We start from the raw sequence: 19,824 nt of genomic DNA on the forward strand, positions 1-19,824 counted from the left end.
CTCAGAGAGCTAAGCTTTGGGTCTACAAGTGACCCGGTTTCTGTTCGAACCATCCATTTAGATCTTCTACCTCGAGTTTAGACCTGAGAAAGCTCCTCGTCTCTCAGAGTAACAATCTGACTTCTCACGTGTTCACTTGCTTTTGACACTACAACAATTTTTTTGGTAGTCTGTTTGCTGTGAACATGCAAAAAGAGAAGGTGAAAAAAAAAAAAAAAGAGATCACACGTTCATGAGTAGAATTTCAAACAAAAGCACATTTATTTCACATAGTTTCTTTTCATTCATTCACTCATTTAATACAAGGAGGAGGCGTTTGACACAAAACTACATCACTCACATCCATTTAAAGATATCCAGTCAGGCCTTTACAGAGGACAGTAGTGTACAAAGACGAGGGCGTTCGCTCCGCTCGAGCCTCGACAACAAATTCAGTTTCATCTCTGTGATCATTTTAGTGCACGTGAAAACACGAGAGGTTCGTCCCACACAGAAATGTTTCCCCTGAACGAAGGCACGTTGGTTTTTAAAAACACTGTACAGACAGAGAAAGTTCCCTTGTTGTCGATACAGAAACATTTCTTTTAAAAGAGAAAAAAAAAAAGAGCAGCCACCACGATGACCGTCTCCTGCTGCTCCTGATGATGAAGTGATAAAACTATAAAAAGTGTTTCAGATCAAAGCTGGTGATCTTCAAAAACCACCAGGCAACGTCTTTCACGCATAACTGGAGGAGTGAGTTGTTTTTTGTTTTACTTGATACAAAAAAAAGTGGTTGAAAGTGACAGAATGTCTTCACCTGCTCTGCCTGAGAGAGACACGAACAGTCTCAACCCTCAGCAGCTGCGACATTAACACATTTACAAAAGTGAACGTGAGTCTCTGGCCGAGAGTTTCATCAACTTTTACAGTACAGCGAAATATGGCAAAGATTCACCGGCGCTTCCAAAATACACTGAGCAGAGCACCAAGTGACAGTGTTTCAGTTCAAGATGCTGGGATGATGCGAGGTCCACAAGTCCAGCTGTGTGCGTGTGATGATGTTTGTGTATATATATGTTCATGTGTGTGTGTGTGTGTGTGTCAGTCCATGTTGTCTTGAAGTAGAGGGTCTTTCTCTCCGGTTGAAGTGCTTGATGAGGCAACACAGCCGTCGTGTTTATTTCTCTGCGTCGGGACAGAAGAAAGAGGCCGTTACAAAGCGTTCAGAGGAAGAAGACAGGAGGTTTTAAATTTAAAATAACACCGTCCAGCAAAAATATCTTGAGAAGGAGGCAGTCATGTCCTGAGTTTCCCTCTCACTGTCCTGGTTATGATCTGGTTTTACAGGATGTGAATATCATATCCTCGATTCAGAAACCTGGATTTGCTACCTGGAGTGCTTGGAAGGACACAAGAAGGGCTAATTGACCACCGCGAAACCGAGCCACGCAGATCTGGATATACATTCCGCATTTTACGACGGCGAGTTGGGCCGAGCCAAACCCCGGGACGGACCCCCTTCATGTGATGGAAATGCTTCACCCCTGCCGTGCTGAACCGAGTCAAACGTGAATATTGTGAGACTAAAAACCGCGACACTAAACGCTCACGTAAACACATTAAACCTGCTGTAAGTGTTAAAGAGCTCTTTGTCTTAACAGTCATCACTGATGCACAGCGTTCACACAGCAGCCCGTGTCTCTCCTTCCCCTGCTCATGAGCTGAAAAAGAAAAAAATTAATAAATCCTACGCACCTGTCGACCTTAAGGTGTGCAGAAGCTGCACTCTGTGTGCTACAAGACAGAGAAAACTATTTTTTGCTCAGGATAAATGAGGAGGCAGCTGTCTGTAGTCTGGTAATACGGCAGCAGATACTTCTGTATCTTTGGTCAGACGGCAGCAGGGGGGGAACGTAACACAAACTCCCTCAGTTAACATTTAACAACGATGCTATAAAAACTGTGTCTGTCATCGTCATTTCCAAACATCCGAACATTAAGTTTCTGCCCTTTCAGACGTAAACACTCAAAACTACAAGGATTTTTCCCAAGAGGTCAGTTTTCAGCAACCTAAAATGGTGATTACTTGTGTACAAATGCCCCAAAAGAAAATAAAGACATAGAAATCCACATTTTCATTAAACATAGACACGTTTTAACAGTTGTAACTTGTTCTCACCACACACACGTGTTTGATTCATGCATGTTAAGCAGAACATCTAATTTTTTCTGCTGCAGCTTGAACAACAAGTGATCCAAAGGTACATTTATACGTGTGTGTGTGCTCACCTGAATTATTCATGAAACTTTTGTCCTTTGTTTCATGGTCATGTGACTCTTTTATCTGCTCTTTATGGGATGCCTAAAAGATGATGACCAAATTGTCTTTAAAACGTCAGCCAATCAGAAAATACAGAAAGGAGAAAAAAAAAAAAAGAAAAAAAAAAACAGCTGTTGGTTTTATTTGCACCAGCAGCATCAGGGTTTAAATTTTGGAGAGATAGTTGGATGTGCAGAGATATTAGAATTCATGCGAGGAGTCGTTTTCTGCTCGTTACTGATTCGACCATGCAGTTCATTTAGAGGACGTGCGATCGGTTAATTCGGCGTCTTTTCAGCGTCGTCATGCACAATTAAATGTGAAGGCTTGTTTGCCTCCGCAGCACATCCTGACAGACTGATTATCAAAACTTAATGAGACAGAAGTGGAGCTGAAATCTGAGATGTGCATTCCAGAAAATATGCCTGAAATTTAGCAATAAATGCAGAATTTCTGCTGCATCATGAGAGGAGTTTAATTACATAGATCATCTCTGGGGACGATTGTAAAGCTTGTCTGGCTATTTGATTATCATGAAACATTGCATGTAAGTGCAGTTGGATTGATGATTTGAGAGATTTGACATTTACGTGTATTTTCTACTATTTTACAGCCCAAAGTCTGAGCTGACATGATGATAATGCTGACTTATCCACAGTTCTAGATCACAGAAGACGAAAAGATTTAAATATTTACATCCATTTCTTCTGAAAATTTGATTAAAACATGAAAATCAAAAGTTGGAAATCAAATGAGGATGAAAATTTTGGTTTGAATTTTGGGATTTGGGTGATTGAACCCAGGTTGTTTAGGATCTGACAGTTTTACACACCGCAGGGTTGTCCACCCCCCTCAAATGATCTCTGGGGCCGGAAACACGCTTCTGCAGACAGAAAACATCAATTCAGGCGATCGTAAACCTGCCGGCGCTCATTTCTCAAACCATTTCACTGAAATCTGCAGCTTCAGTTCATCTTGGTCGACTCAACAGGCTGCCGACTGTTTTCATCTGATATTTATCGCGTCATAAAAACACAACAGCAGCGTTGTGTCAACACAACACATATAACATCGAGTGTAACGCGTTTCATAACGCATCACATTTGGTTTAAAGTCACAGTTTGTATTTGCTTTCCTGACAATAATTAGAAGGTTGATACATTTAAATCTAATGCTAAAACAAAACGTGGCTAACTTTAGCTCCAAAAATACAAAACTGACTACAGAACTGAACCTCTGAAGCTAGGCTAACGTTTTTTTTTATTTTGACTGTATTGCTGTTTAATCCCTAGAGATATCCTCTTACATTTAGTCTACACTAAACCAAGCTAAGCTAAGTTAAGCTAGGCTAAGCTATGCTAACTCTCCTCACTTTAGCCTCATATTTAAATTACATCAGAAATTTGTCAACACTTGCTGAGAGAGAGAAGAGAAAATTAATACAAATGTGATGTCTGTATGCTAAACATGAAGCCAGCACAAGAAGGCAGTTAGCTTAGCATAGCATAAATATATGATACAAGGGGAAACACCGAGATAAGCTAACCGTCTCTTTGCAGTAGCTTCATATTTAGCGACTGACATGAGAGTAACATTGAGTACATCTTGCTGAGAGTTAGATGAGAAGATCGACACTAAACTGATGGCAGTTAGCTTAGCATAGCTTAGCATAAAGACCTGATGCAAGGGGCACACAGTGAGCTAAGCTAAGCTAACTGTATTTAGCAAACAGACACGAGAGTGGTATCGATCTTCTCGTCTGACTCTTGGCAAGAAAGCGCAAAAAAAACTTCATGATTTTTTTTTTTTGCTGTTTCCCAGCGAACATCCACAGTGCTGCCATAAAACCGTGATGTTGTAAATCCATATGTCTGCAGCTGATAACACAATATGAACAGACGAGAGTCCAGAGGGTGCACAGTTGCATCAGCGGACAAAACTTTGCTGACTCACTCAAAAACAACCGCCATGTGTCACAGCCGAGGCCGATCATATTTCACATGTCGCCTGAGTGTGAAGATAAACAGCTAATGGAGGAGCTAAACACCCGGCTACGCCTGACAGATCGTATGTTTATGAAGTCGGTCAAAGGGGAGTGAGAGTTTCAGTTTGTAGATAAAGTCTGATGTTAGTGTGTTATATAGATACACGTCAGCAGAGAGGCGGGAGGGACTGTGAGGAGACTCTCCTTCTCCTTTTTTTTTATTTCCTTAATGGGAGAACATGCGTAAACATGCTACATGCAGTTATAAAGGATGACTGACACCAGCCTGCACGCTGTGTGGCAGCTTTACCTTCTCTCTGTGCAACATCAGGCTGGCAATTAATACGGTTGCCAGGCCGAGGACGATGAAGCCGTACTGCACGGACTCCATCACCGTAGGAAGGATGACCAGGTTCGTGTGAAAGGTTTTGAGGATCGGGCCGTCGATGTAGCCGCTCTGAGGACGGAAAAACAAGGCGAACAATAAGAGTTATCATCACACAACTGTAAAAGGTTAATAAACATAATTTGCATTGTCATTAAAATGATGTCAGTGGATAAACTACTATACAATAAACACCTGCTTAGTTTTCTGGGGTTTTTTCTGCTTCGATGACAGTAAACTGAATATCTTTGGGTTGTGGACAAAGCAAAACGTTTAAAAAGGTCATCTTGGGTTTGAACAGCTAATAAATTAATAAAATAATCGACAGATTAACCGACAATCCAATAAATCGTCAGCATAAAGTTGAGACGATGTTTCCATACTAGTTCTGCTTTCACAGCGAAACTCGACATTGACAACTTGATTACCGTTAGAAGACGAACATGTGCAACATCTTATGTTCCTTTAATTACATAATACTGAGTAATGTTGTGTGACTTCACTGGATTTGGACAGATGTTTTCATCTGGGGGCATCAAACTGAGAGCAGAACATTTCGTCTCTCGCAGGCGCTGCCAGGTACAAAATGATCTGAACAATAATTACAGCACAGCAGGGGGGGAAACAATGGTGACACACTGGCAGCGCCAGGAGGGTTTAATGTCAGAGTCAGAGTTCTGTCCAGTGTCACGAGAACCGCAACCGCTTCCATGTGTGTGAGAGAGTCTTACCTCCTCGAACCAGATCATTGGCATCACCACCTCGGAAATCTGGCCAGTTTCTCTGCAAGTACAAAGACACCCGCCGTCAAACTCCAAGGCTGCAACATGAATGGTGAGAAAAGCAGGAAAGTATCCGCCAGACGTTCGTATCGAACAATGAACAGATATAAAATCACAATTCATGACAAACATCAACGGCGTGGTAACATTTCTTGGAATAAATCTTCTTACGTAATTCCTGCCACAGTCTTCATGTAGAGGTTGAGCTGCAGGCGGATGGACACGTTCAGCGGGACACCTGTTTGCTGCAGGAGAAGAAGAAAAAGAAAAGCAGCTTAAACAAAATCTAAAATAAGAAAAATAAAAATAAAAAAAAGCTCGTGATGAACCACTTTCTCCCTAAGAAGTGGAACAATTCAAATCTTTACACGAGTGTAAATTAAAAAAAATAAATAAATAAAAAAGACAAAGAAGTTCCCATGTAACTAAAATACAGCCAACAAAAGAAGGAAATCCTCGTGTTGGACGGATTCCGATCTTTACAATTACTCTGACGACTGCACTACAGATCTGGCATCAGTCCGTCCACCCAAGGACTCCACGACTAAACTGACACGGCACAAAAATGTATAAGTGAGAAAATGTTCTTGTACAATAACATCTCAGTTATAATCAGCCAGGAAAGAGTGAGACTTCCTGTTGTGGTTGCAGCACTCAACAACAATGTGATCATCCTGTGTACATTTTCTTATCTATGGTACTGATTTCTGCTGTTTTAGTGTTATTAAAAAGTCGTATATTTCAAGTTTATATCAAGTTTCATGCACAATGCATGTCGGTAAGATTTGACATTTGATAGAGACTTTTCGTTTTCTTCAAGTGCAAAGATTTTGGTTTTATTCTCCTGATTTTGAAGGTTTATTCTGTTAGAATAAACTATGTGTGACTGATAGTGACATTTATATTAAACACTGCATGAAATATTCTATATTATACTTGTAGTCTAATGATATTTACACTGAACTGAGTTAAATATTAAAGTATTTAGCAAAACAAAAGCAGCTGGTAAACAGGATGTGAGATTTTCGGGAAGTTATTTAAATCAGAACAGAATGATTTTTTTTTTTTTATGTCTAAACAAACTCTGTTTTTGTTTTCACGACTGAATAAACAAACAGACGTTAGAAACAACACGTGTTCAGTCTGTTTTACACTGTTTACATGTGGCGGACCCTGCCACCTTTCTAGCCTCTGGGGACGTTATTTTCCAAGATCAGCTGGTTTATTCACTCATGGACGATATAAATATTTCTGAGTTTGTGTTTTTCACCTCATTAATATTGTTAATATTACAATTCTGATTCTTCTCCGAAACTACACAGCGCCCCTTTAAATAACATCTGTAGAGACATGATGTCTTAATATCTGATAACTGAAAGCTGCTGTGAAGCTGCAGGAATGTAGTCGGTCTTTTCATCCTCCGTCCTCAGACCCTAGATTCTAGTGAAGACTTGCCAGATAATCAATTCGTGTACTTGGATCTCGACTGGAGCTTTTTGTCTCCGCTCACTGCTGCTGCTGCCTGTTTTCCAACTTTTCCAGGCCATGCACAGTTCAAACGAGCCTACGAGTCCGATCGAGTGTATTCGAGTCTCTACCGCAGTCTTCAGTCTTTAGCGCTGAATGATTCCTCCACAATTAACAGTTTAAGTTTGAATCTACAGCTAATGAAAAGACTAAACTGGAAACATAAAACAAACACAGATGTTTGGTCTCAACCCAAATTACTGTAAATTCGACAGATATTCGATGCGTCGTTTCTTTAATCTAAACCAGAGAGAAAAAAAAACAAAACACATTTTTGAGGAACCGGTGGAGAGTTTGAAATCTGCGTCCGCTCGACTACAAATCCACAACAAATCAGACGAGAACAGTTGAGTCCTTTTCTGGCAGGACAAATTCTGCAGGCCGGTCCAGACCTCCAGCTCACATCCAGCAGAGAGGAGTCGCTTACACCGGGGGGAATTCTCAAATTTGGGTTCACTCAGATGACATTTCTGGTAAATCTCTCTCTAATCAAGTCTTTGTTTCAGAAACAGACCGACCATCTGCCTCACCCATGAGTTTAACAATCAGCTGCAGCCTTGAATTATCGTAAAACATGAACTCTATCTGTAAACTCTCGTAGCCGTTCCTGCGTCGCAGCGCCGTCACACATCGTGTTTCCTCGGCCGTCCATCTGTCCCTTCAGCCAAACAAACGCTCAACTTTTGATGTTTTGAAAACATCAGAGCCGGAAATCAAGCGTCCAGCGCTTAAAGCTGCAGGAAATTAAATGTCCTCGAACCCCTGGGTGATATTTTCATCTGTCGGCAGTCGGAGGAGGAACAGGAAGAATTTCACACTACAGAAATCTGCTGCACTCGTTAATTTGGTTAAGTGTCGACGATATGGTCGTGTGAGGGTTTTTCTATGTTTTTTGCCAACAGGTAAGTGTGAGTATAAATCCAAAAGATGGACGGGTTTAGTGGCAGTTTACATATTTATGACATCAAAAATGCAAAAGAGCATCAATAAAACCAATTAAAAAAGAGGTATAAAAGGAGATTAGACCAAATGTTTTTGATGATTAAGACGTCAAAAGTTCATATCCAAGACCATTTAATGACTTTAAATGTAGAATATCATTCTGCTCGGGTGTTTTCTATCTAACAACCTCATATTATATAATATAATTTCCCCTCGCAAGGCTCTTTTTTCCACGTCCAAAAACCCACTATAGCCCCTTTCAAACACACTGACTCACATGTTAAAATCATTCCCAGTTTGACACATCTGGATGGTCTCAGCCAGCTGGAACAAACAACTCAGCGCCTGGTTTTCTTAATTTTCCCCCCATGCTGCGCTGACAAATTCGACATTTACGATCAAGCTGCCTTTTTTTTTTTTTTCCTCCTACATTGAAGATATCTGGCCACTGTCTGTGTGACAAACGCTCTGACTGCTGGAATCAATACTCAAGATGGAAACATTTTGGATGCAATCATACGCGAAGATCACAGTACATCCATGACACGCGCTTCAGAGCTCGGTTCTCAACATGTTGCTTTGATAAAAAGTAAATGCGGGCTGAAGTCAGGAGGATAAAGCCTGAGGAGAAGTCGTTCTTTAAGCAAAAATGTGAAACACGCGCTGGTTCCAGCTTCTTATACGTGAAGTTTTGCTTATTTTCTTCATCATTTATGACAGTAAATGAAGAGTCTTTTTGTTTTTTCGACCGCTGGTTGGACAAAAGAAGCAGCAAGAAGTTAATTTGGGCTCTTGGGAAACTGCGATGTGCGTTTTTCACATTGTTTCACAGTCCACAATCTATTATTCTCTATCGTTATCTATCAAATCTTTTAATTATTAACTTGATATCAGTCTTGAATTGTAGGATTCGACCGGCCGCTGTTCTCTCATAACTTAGAATCGGCGCTCATGAGCTTTAATCAGGGCACGAAAACTGTTTAGTTATCAAACATGATCTTTCATTGGAGCAATAGAAAGTTTTCTAACTACCCTCAGCACACAAACAACCGCAATTACAGAGCAATAGTGCAATTTCCAATTACCTTATCACAACGCAGATTACTGCCAACTTCACTGCTGATGAGGTTTATACAAGCAGGGTTGCGTAAGGAAGTGGAAACAAGGTGAATCATGGGAGTGTTACATCGAACTTATCTCTCCCTGACATTGTCATCAGCGCATTTTCAGCGTTAGTGTACGGCAATAAAATGAGACCTCATCAAGTTCACTGTGGTGTTTTTCAGGGACGTTTATGTAAAATAAACATTAACTTGAAGCTTCAGAAACACAGCTTATCTAAATTATCAGCAGTAGGTCAACACCAGCAAATGGGACGATGATGATTATCAGCTCGACTTGCTGATAACTTCTAAACTCAACGACGATAATCAAATTCTGTGTGAAAGAATCTGCCTGCAGACGAGCGACTTCCTTCTTATAGTCGGTGAAAGCTTATCAGGGACAGATAAGAAATGTACTGATTCGTCAATCTGTCTTTGCATTTAACATTCAGTATTTTAGTATCAAACAAGGATCTTCCTTCACATCTGAGGTGTGTCTGCGCAACCACAACGCTTCATTTAACCGAAGCAAGGCGTCAAAATTATCAGTCTAGCCTCTCGAGTTTGAGAAATTGGTTTTCAATTTCTGATCATTGAATTCAGAGGCAGTATCGGCGATACAGGCCTCCAGGGGAGACGATGAAGATGTTTGAAGGGTTTATTGTGTTTTCCAGAGATCCTTTATCGATTTATTCAGGAGGACGGTTTACTCAGACGATTTGAGAAGCTGAACTGAGTCGGTGAATATTATCCGAGTTTGTCTGACACAAACCTGCAAAAAAAGCCACCAGGATAAAGTCGAGGTGTTGTTATAAAATGCTCCTATCGTTATAAAGAAGACTCTGAAAATGTAAGATGTCAGAGCACCGATCCAATCATGGACAGGCAGAACATGTTGAAAAGATCTCAAGAGGTATTTCTTGTGTTTAAGTGAAGTGACCCTCCGCCCACAGGTGAGCTGAGATTCTTCTGACCAGTATTTTCCAAAAAGATAAACTCTCACACCCGACTATGACCCACAATACAAAGTGTGCAAGTCCTTGATATGTAATCAGTCCACATCTGCTCGACACGGTGACACGAGGCCTCAAGGACGCCGACAACAGCCCCACTAAAACAATCTGATGTCACCTGATGACTTTTCTTGTTTCTGATACTGCGAACACACGATGCGTGTTCACGTATATGTGCTTGTCTTTCTGTCAGGACATCGTGAACTATGATTCACGACGCCGCTTAAAACCATCGACTGCCACGTTCAGACGCGCTCAATCTCCTGCTTCACTGCGACTCGAACCGGCTCAGTATCAGCTGTTTGCTGTAATCTGTAATCAAAAGCTCGACTCACTGGGTGAATGTCGATGAAGAGGCCGTGTTCGTCCTCGTTCGGATTAAGACCCTGTACGTAGTCCAGCAGCACCGGATCGGCATTGAAGAAGTGAGGATGGGAGATGAAGCAGGGAGAGTCTGTGAAAGAGACGAGAAATGTTGAAAAAGAGCAAAGAGCCACTAAAGTTTGGTCTTAAAATGATTTAAGTTTATGCAATGGTCAGTTTATTGTTTGTGTAGTAATGTCATCTTTCTATCTCTGCTGTTCTAAGCTGAAAAGTCACAAAGAAAGAAAGAACTTAATGTTTAACATGTGCTGAATTTACAAGAAGGCCCAAATAATGAAGAATCTGTGAAAGAAAGCCTTTCACAAAGTTTGTAAAGTACCTTTTGACTCAACAACCCACAAAATTGAGCAATTTTATAAAAGGAGTCTGGGGAAATTATCTAACTGCTCAGCACTCCGAGCTGTGATATCGTACAGATATTACATCATACGTACAAATAGTTTAACAAGGCGGTTATTGACCAGGCTGAGATGTTAGTTTGAAGCTCATCCTTTTGTTGTACATGAAATAGATTAAATCACACCACAGTTCACACAAATGGTTCAACAAAAGCTTTGTGAGATAAATCTGAGGGGTTAACAAGGTTGCAGGACATCAACTTTCGAACATCCAATCAATCAGGTACCACAAAGTATTTTTAAATAAAAAGAGTTAATGTTCCCTCACCGTGTCGGCAGGTGCTGACGTTCAGCAGGCCGGACTGTCTGCAGGGGCAGAAGCCTTCATTGGGGGAGTAGTCTGTCCCGTTGGCGAACAGCGTCTTGGGCGCAACGTATCGGTACAGAGGGATGCCGTTCATCACACCGTCACGCTGGTAAACGAGCTCCATAGATCTGAGAAACAAAGCACGAGGAGAGGGGTTTTTATACTGTGAGTATACAAGAAGAACTCTGAGAGGAAACCGAGGAGGAAAACGACGTTTCACCTGCAGGCGTCGGGACTGTAGAAAGGTAAAGTGCTCTCTCTGGTCATGAACGGAGGCCACATCTGTCCAGCTGTTCCGTTGATCATGTTACACTCAGGGGTGCGCCAGTAGCTCAGCTGTTAACAGGGAGGAACGGTCAGATGGTTTAATAAAATATACACATGATCATAAAAACAAACAAACCCGTAAGCGTCTCGCTGGCGTCTCACCTCCGTCAGGCCGTTCCAGGAGTCGACTTTGTGGACTTTCCTGATGTCGTCTTGACCGGTGTTGATGGTGAACAGGCCGGTGTTGGAGTTGTTGAACTAAATAAAGACACAGTCCAACGTTACACGTTCATATTAATCCCAGACTGAACAAGTCCGTATCGCTGCGTGATGCTCCGAAACAGTCAAACTCAAAAAAACTCAAAAAAAAAGTTGTTTTCTATTCTTTAAGTCTTTAAGGTTAACGGTCACAAGAGATCAATAAACTCCACAGAATATCATCATGCTAGTGCTTGATCCTGAGTGTGAAAATACTGCGTCCTTCAAACACCATTCACACATGTCTCTACTCTCCATGGTGTCCTTTGTGGCATGCAGGACATAAAACTGGACTCCTGTGAGCATCATAAATCCTTTTTTAACTACTCACTTCAGAAAAGAGGCCGAACTTTCCGGTGGTGGGCAGCATGCCGGGCAAGTACTTATTGAGGAAATCAACCAGTTTGCTGTCATAACCCCACATGAGCTCCTTCACTGTCTTGTTCAGGAAGGGCCCCTCCTCGAAAGTCTTGAAGGTGGTACTGATCAATATACGCGTAAGGTAGGGTAGCTTCTCCAACATCACTGCCGCACCCTGAAAAAGAAAAAAAGGAAAAACACAGATGGGGCGTGAGGAAGCAGAGAACTGAACGGACTGCGAGTGAGTTAAGTGGAAGACGTGCGTTCAGCTGCGGGGGAGAATAAATGTCCTACCAGCACCAACATGTTGGGAATCATGATGACGTCGGACTCGCTCCCGGCAGACATGGTCGGCTCAAAGTGGTATTGTCTGTATTCCCTGTAGGACACGGTGAAGTTGGAATGAAACGTGATGTTGTCCTTCCGGATGGTCTTCCTGGAAAAAAAAAAAACAAAAACACAAGAGACAAGCGTTCAAATGGCTCACGTTCAGGTTCTTGTCCTGGTCTTGCCGAGCCTTCGCACACCAAAATTTAAACAACTCGCCAAGAAACACAGATGTTTGTTTGTTTGGTGCGTCACGGCTGTCTGCGTTTGTTGAAAATGTTCGGTCAGATTCCACATGCTCGGGTCTGTGTTTGATGAGCTCGGTCCGCAACGCTTTCAAACTCAAGACAGTAGGCATGAAGAATGTGAACACGTAAACAACACATGTCCGGTATTAGCGGTAGAGTCGTACGCTAGCTAACCGTGTGAGAAAGTTATTACCGCACTGCAAATATGAAGAGAAGACGCCACCGACCTATCTGAGGGAGATTAGATAAGACCCAAGAGGAAAACTGTCTTAACATAAAATGTGTGGATGTTATTTGACCTCTGAACCGTCAGAACATCAACAACTCTCATAAAAGAAAATTTTAAAAAAGACTCATGACAACAGTGAATGTTTCTTCTTGTTGGAACACAACAGCCTGATATTTATTCCCATAAACTGTTTAATACCATAAACACATAATGTAGTTGCACCAGATGTAAATTAACCTACAGCTGAAGAAAATGCTAATTTCCTCTTGTTTGTTTTGTGTGGTTCAAATAAAACAATACTGAGCAGCTGCTGACTGGACCTTTCTTTTAATGAAACTAAATATCTTGGAGGTGTTTTTTTTTAAAAAGATTGACTTCTTCAGTAGGAACCAGTGGAGCTGGTGGCCACAGACAGGAAGTCCCAATATAACGAGAGGCGGATTAACACATTGTTAGTTTTGGTCTTTCCGTGGGATTAGTTCATAATTAGAAAATAATTACAGAACAGCAGCAGCCTTATCTTGTAAATATGAGCTTTTACATGCACTGTTCTTTGTATTATTTGATTTGTAAACTAAAAGCTTTCAAAACAAACATGCACACACAAGTACTAACTTGTTAGGAACCTTCATCCTTCAAGTGCAAATCACTTATGAAAGTCTGAACGATATCAGACGAGGACGCTGTTGAGGAAAACGCTGCGACGCCGTTTTGCTGTGAAGCTCCAGAAACTTTTTGTGGATGACGAAACTTCACCTGACGTTCCATCAGCATGGAGGTGAGGAGATGACGACTGGATTTACACTTCTGGAGTGAAGATTTCCTTTAAGTGTCTGGCATTGTTACAGGTTTCAGACTTTATTAAGCGACTCTTACACAAGTTTAAACCTTTTATTTGATTGTTTTCTCTTGTTTGCACAAAATATATTATCCCACTGATCCAAAACACAACATGTAAAAGCTTATACTTGGGAAATTGAAATGAGCTACTTCAGCTATCTCAGCTGTTTCAGAGACATCTTTTTTAAGAGGTTATCTTCAAGCTTTTTAAAATCTTCAGTGTAGCTGCTAAGAGAAAGGTGTTAGCACGCACTAATTTGTTGCGTTACTTTGGATTTTGTGATCTCAGCGTTTCCAAACACCTGGATTATGCCGCACGAGCTGCATGGAGCCATTTCAAGGGTTTATTTCAGGGTTTGTTTCCCCTCTTTTTTTTTTTTAAAAAAAAATCCCAGCTTCATCAGTTGTTGAGGAGAATGCTGCAACACTGTGAAGCTCAGGAAATGTTTTGTAAGGTGAACTTTTCTTTCCTTTAAGATCTCTTTTGAGCGAGAAAACCAGAGTTATGAAATCTTTGTGCTGCTGCTACGACTTTGTCTCCATCCTCTTCAAAAAGTCAACATATGGTGAGGGATGTTTTTTTTTGTTTTTTTTTTTCCAGGGGGAGGAAACAGAATGTACAGCTTCAGTCCACCACAACTGGCCCTCGTTCAACATATACAGTACTTACATAACATTGTCTGGGATGCTGCCTAGTAGGCCACAGTATGTAAGTTGACCCACATATTGTGTATTGGGCACATAGTGTTCCCAAATCTGAGCCAATCAGACACACAGACACGGCTCTACCTAACTAAATAAGAACCTTATGGCCAGAGCGGAGACATTTAAGGGGTGCAATGATGAAAAAAAGTGGATAGAAACATCTTAACACTCTTCAGACTAATTTTGCAATTTGACAAAAACAAAAGTGAGCGCGGAGACGATTAGCTGCGAGTGCATCTTGCGACATCTTTACAGGCTGCAGGACAAAGTGTGCTGATATGGCAACGACTGCACGTGTGAGATACGAAACCGATCGGTGCATCAGATGTTCTTTCGTCTAAATGGAGTACCTGTACACGTAGGGACCCCTCTGCTCCAACATGGGCTTCTCGCCCTTCAGGATCTCCTTCGGGTTGAGGACGTGGAAGAAGTAGACGGACATGAAGAAGGGCACGGGGACGTCCTTCCACATGGTGTAGGACATCTCATTCTTGGGGTCGATCACGGTGTTCTGACAAGAGAGAGAGATGTTATTTTCATTACAGATTGTCCAAATGAATTACACACTTCTCTTTATAATATCCCAGACGTCCTCAAAAAACCCAAAAGGACTTGACATCTATTGGAAATATTTTGAAATTCTGCTCAAATGAATTATCATCTCGGCTCTTTCATAATTACACCCACAAGAACACACTTACATCATGGAGACAGCTACATCCCCAATGAGGTAATATGTGTATTACATATTACTGCGCTGTAGCCAACATACACATATTACATAATCTTATCATACAGTAAGAGTCTATAAGATCAGGTGCGGACGCTGACGCTTCTATTTCCAAGATTTCTTCTTCTTCTTCTTCTTCCTCAGCATCATATCTGTTCAAATCTACATGTTTTACTATCTTAACTTAATAAAATGATTACTTGTGTCAGAAAACAGTGATAAATGTCCGTCAGACATCTCCAGAGTCGAGGGTTACATCTTCAAACTGTGTCTCTTGAGCCCAAAACTCAACTTTCAGTAGATTTTGTTGTTTGGCAAATTAATTAAAGTTGCAGCTCTAAATTTGACAAATGGCAGAGATGGAATGTAACCAAGTACATTTACTCAAGTCCTGTACTTTAAAGTTCTTGTAATTTAAGTATTTCTATGGTCTGCTACTTCATACTTCCCCTTCACCACATTTCAGAGGGAAATATTGTGATTTTATTTGGCATTCACTGCTGCATCAGAGCCACAGTTAACTTTACACTTTAACACTTTTATATTATCAGCAAACTAATTTAAAAAAAAAAAAAAGAAAACTGATTCCACTTGTCATGAAAATGCTGAACATTGATCTCATAATCTGTGAATAATAATAATAATAATAATAATAATAATAATAATAATAATAATAATAATAATAATAATAATAATGAGTGAATAATCCCTGTAAATATATGTATAATTTACTTAATCTTGTATTTTTGATAATCTAAGACTTTTACTCAAGTTTTTTAAGGGTCAGTGGTTTAAAATGTGACATTTCAATATGCAGACACACCCTTAAATACACATTTTCCTAAATTAAATTATGCCAGTAACAATTTATGAGAACGCTGTCTCACAGATGTAATTATTTTCTTACACATCAGCAGAACTGAGACGACTGAGGCTGCACAATCTCTGCCTCTCCTGCACGTGTTTAACTCTTATAACTCATCTAAAGTAAAACTTCAAGCTGAATGATGCCAATGTTACCAAGTGCATTAACATTATTCATATCTTTTTCATGCATACACACAATATACACATATTGTTTAAGATTTTCAAACCTTTCACATGTCACATCGGAGAACTTTGACTCACTTTGACATTCTGCCAAGTCAGCGTACCTCATGAGGAAGCTGTTACATCGAACTCTTTTCACAGAAAAGAAAATCACTTACCTGGCCACAGAAAGATTAGATAAGACATAAAATAAAAGCTTCCTCAACAGTGGGCATTAATTTGACCCCTGAACACTTTCTTCATAACTTATTTTTCTCACTCACAATGAATGAATCCTACTATAAAACGTCCAAGGAGAGCTCCACTGCGTTAAATAGGAACCACTTGAGGCTATCTATATTTTAATATTGTCTTTTGTGTCATTTGCATTTCTTATCTTTTACACTGGAAGCCTTAGGAGCATGCCACAATGTATTTTAGTCCTTTAAATCAACAGGCTGTTCAGAACTAGGTTTAAAAAATACACATTTTTACTATTTTTTTTAGGTTTTCTTTGCCTGTATTCGATTTTTATTGATTTTATTGATCACCCACTTGTTCGTCTGCAGCCCTTTGACACTTCGGCTGTGATTAGAGGCGACACATTAGCGACGCATTAGACACATCAGTCACATTAGAGGCGACGCACACTTGACCCAGCACTTTAAAAAGCCGGTGTTTACATGCTAAATATCGGCGTTTGCGGGCTGCTTACCTTCACTATCTGGTCGTCGATGATTATCGGTCCCACAAACGTCAGAACCGTCCCGAAAAAGACGGTCAGGACACCGGCAACTATGAAACCTACAGCGACTTTGGCTTTATTGATTGCCATGGCTGTTTATTGACAGCTGACAGACGCTGTTAGCTTGTTTGTGCTTTCGAAGCTGAGCGGCTAAACAGAGTTAGCTTCCTGTGGACGACCGCAGCTCTGCCGCGGCTCTGAACACGGTCCGTTTCACTGGCAGTCTGCAGTCCCACCGGCTTTTTTGATGTCCCCCTGATCGATGTTGTTGATCTGCTGCGAACTGTCTCTGTCTTTATACTCTGCTGGTCACGCCTCCGCCGCGCCGAGGATTCTGGGAAATGTAGTCTCCGCTCACTCAACTACAGCCTCTCTTATATCGGCATTTCTGTAGGAAGAATGTAGTTTTTTTTTATCAGAAGAGAAAGATCTCCACTGATTATTATTATTATTATTATTATTATTATTATTATTATTTATGTTTAACAAATTAAATAAACAAACTCTTTGTTTTTATGACTCAGCAAATAGTGAAAGTGTGTCACGTGCCCTTAATCCTCGTAATATATGCAATTAATTGATTTTATGTCATTTAGAAAAGTATTTGAAGGCATCTAAGCTAATTTATCTTAATGTCTGCCACTTAAAACAAAGAATTTTAAAGGTACACTGCGTAGTGTACTAAATAAATAAAATCTCTTTGTTTTCATGATGAATAAACTGAATAAACTAACTGACCTTAGGGGACAACACAGCTCCTACTGTGTTACCCTGTCTATATGTGGCGGACCCCGCCACCTCTCTAGCTTCAAACAGTGTTCTGGGAACTTATTTTCCTCTGGAAAAAAAAGTATAAAAGTATTCGCTCTGCAGTAAAATGTTGATTATTAGCAGTGTTTTACTGTTGGAGCTTCTTGAGGATGAGTTTGATCTCCTGCTTCAGGACTGTTGTCATCTAAGTGGTGTCCCACCTCCGGGTGGGGCCCCTCGAGGGGTCACCAGTTAATCTGAGGCGTCGTCAGATGATTTATGAGAGTGGAAAGAAGAAACATTTAAGTTCTGAGACAGAAATTTGGCTTTCTTTCTTTCTTTCTTTCTTTCTTTCTTTCTTTCTTTCTTTCTTTCTTTCTTTCTTTCCTCTTTTGTTTCTTTGTTTCTCTTCCTTTGTTGTGTCTTTCTTTGTAACATTGTTAAGGATTAAATAACCCCATGAGTCCTTTAACTTCAGATACTTACTTATTTTTTGCATATACTTACTTTAACTGCAGCTTCAGTACTTACAGTGGATTATGTGCATATCTTTTGCCACTTTCATTAAACAGCAATGTAGTTTTGGCCTAAAATAACCAATAAATGGGTGCAAACACTCTGTAATATCAGAAAATGATGATATTATTAATATTAACATCTGTGGGTCGAGCCGTATGATGTTGCCACATCACATCGACTCAGGTAGCCTTCAAACTCATATGTTCACATATAATCACTTAACCATCAGTCATTATTAATGATGTAAACATGCCACCATGTAGTAAAAGTGTTATTACATAACTTCACATAACGTATTACATAACCAACATGCCACAACATAACATTACTCTGAATGTATAGAAATACAAAAAGATACCCTGAGGTTAATAATTAGGTTGTGGAAACTATTAATTCATTGAATACGCAGATTTATCTATATTATTTTGGCCTCATCATGCTTTTACATAATGTAGAATAAATATGGAGGACAGAAAATGAATGCATCAAACAAGTCAAAACAGAAATAAAGTCAGAGAAAAGAGTGGAAAGGGCAGAAAGAGCTGTCCACATTTGGCTTTACTCTGTTTTTAATGACTTACAGTCACCAGCTCCACATCTGCAGGAGGCTTTAAGTGAAACAGATGTGATGCTATAGGGTGAAACATTAACAACAGTAGAGATTAACCAGCCTTCTGTATGCAAATGAGAGCCACAGTCCGACACAACACAAGCCTTAGTGTGTCTGTCAGTGTGCAGCAGTCTGCAGAAGACACATTATATTTCATTTTAGACTCAATTCTGACTAATTTTGTGAAGAAAAACGTTCAGTATCTATTTTTTTTTAATTTGTTCAAAGAAAAATCAACAAAAAAGGCAAATTTTAGACTCTTTTATTGACCTAAATGTGGAACTAAGTAGGAACTATGCAGCAATGACCTTATTTTCCTGATTTAATAGGATTAAAACACGTACCTTGATTATCTGCTCCGCCATTATCGTTTGTCCCACAAACAGAAACACCACTCCAAAGACCAGCGACAGCGCTCCTGCCACTATAAACACAATGGCTACTGTGGCTTTGTTCACAGCCATCGTTTTGCAAAAGTACAACTATTTTTCCAGCTGCCTCTGAAGTCTGAAGTGATGGTGGTTCTAAAGTCCAGTCCTGAGCAGTGATGGACCAGAGGAGGCTGCAGTCAGGAGGGGAAGGCTGTTTATACCCTCCCCACACTGAGGGGCGGGCTGCAGGGACACATCCTCCCATCCTTCACCCCCAAAATAATGTTAATTCTTAACAGAGTCACGTTGCAGTCAGATGATCAGCACTGATCACTACGCTGCTGTTCAGAAATGGACATTTAAGAGCCGTGAAGTGTGGTGAATGAAGAGTTTAGATATTAGATAATGAATTCAAATGAAGTTCAAGTACCAAATTAAAGTCCTGTACATCATTACAGAACCAGAATATTGACATATATAAAATATATTTCCATATATATATACATTCTTCAAGACAATATTTAATATATAAAGGATGTACATTTTGACACTGGTGTTAACGCTGATAAACACTTCAGTAACTTAGATGTAAGAGCCACGAAGTGTGGTGAATTAAATGTTTAGATATTACAAGATGAATTTGAATAAAATATGTAACCAAAACCGAGTGAATTAGATATATCTTATTAAATGTATGACTTCCAAAACA

At 40.2% G+C, this 19,824-nt stretch overlaps 1 protein-coding gene across 3 annotated transcripts; it reads right to left on the reverse strand.

The window, feature by feature from the left end:
• Positions 1-237: 237 nt before the first annotated feature.
• On the reverse strand, positions 238-19,261 carry scarb1 (scavenger receptor class B, member 1). 3 transcript variants are annotated; one of them, XM_037117418.1, is made up of 14 exons: positions 19,089-19,261; positions 14,712-14,872; positions 12,307-12,448; positions 11,984-12,187; positions 11,557-11,652; positions 11,348-11,463; positions 11,089-11,255; positions 10,374-10,492; positions 5,625-5,698; positions 5,403-5,454; positions 4,597-4,743; positions 3,135-3,185; positions 2,272-2,344; positions 238-1,167 (listed from the first exon to the last, which is right to left on the reverse strand). In XM_037117418.1, the coding sequence occupies exons 1-14, from the start codon at positions 19,206-19,208 to the stop codon at positions 1,160-1,162; spliced, it is 1,530 nt and encodes a 509-aa protein (XP_036973313.1). In that variant the 5' UTR covers positions 19,209-19,261; the 3' UTR covers positions 238-1,159. The 3 variants fall into 3 exon arrangements, with proteins under 3 accessions (XP_036973313.1, XP_036973312.1, XP_036973314.1); XM_037117417.1 differs by lacking the exon at positions 19,089-19,261 and adding an exon at positions 16,836-17,177; XM_037117419.1 differs by lacking the exons at positions 2,272-2,344; positions 3,135-3,185; positions 19,089-19,261 and adding an exon at positions 16,836-17,179.
• Between the last annotated feature and the right edge of the window lie 563 nt (positions 19,262-19,824).

This window comes from Acanthopagrus latus, chromosome 12, assembly GCF_904848185.1.
Source record: "Acanthopagrus latus isolate v.2019 chromosome 12, fAcaLat1.1, whole genome shotgun sequence".
In the NCBI taxonomy this organism is placed as follows: domain Eukaryota; kingdom Metazoa; phylum Chordata; class Actinopteri; order Spariformes; family Sparidae; genus Acanthopagrus; species Acanthopagrus latus.

Coding starts and splice junctions, on each gene's coding strand:
- scarb1 (XM_037117418.1), bottom strand. CDS start 19,208: ATGGCTGTGAACAAAGCCACAGTAGCCATTGTGTTTATAGTGGCAGGA. Junction 5,455..5,624: donor AAGACTGTGGCAGGAATTAC/GTAAGAAGATTT, acceptor TTGTACTTGCAG/AGAAACTGGCCAGATTTCCG. Junction 4,744..5,402: donor CAATGATCTGGTTCGAGGAG/GTAAGACTCTCT, acceptor TTCCGTCCTCAG/AGCGGCTACATCGACGGCCC.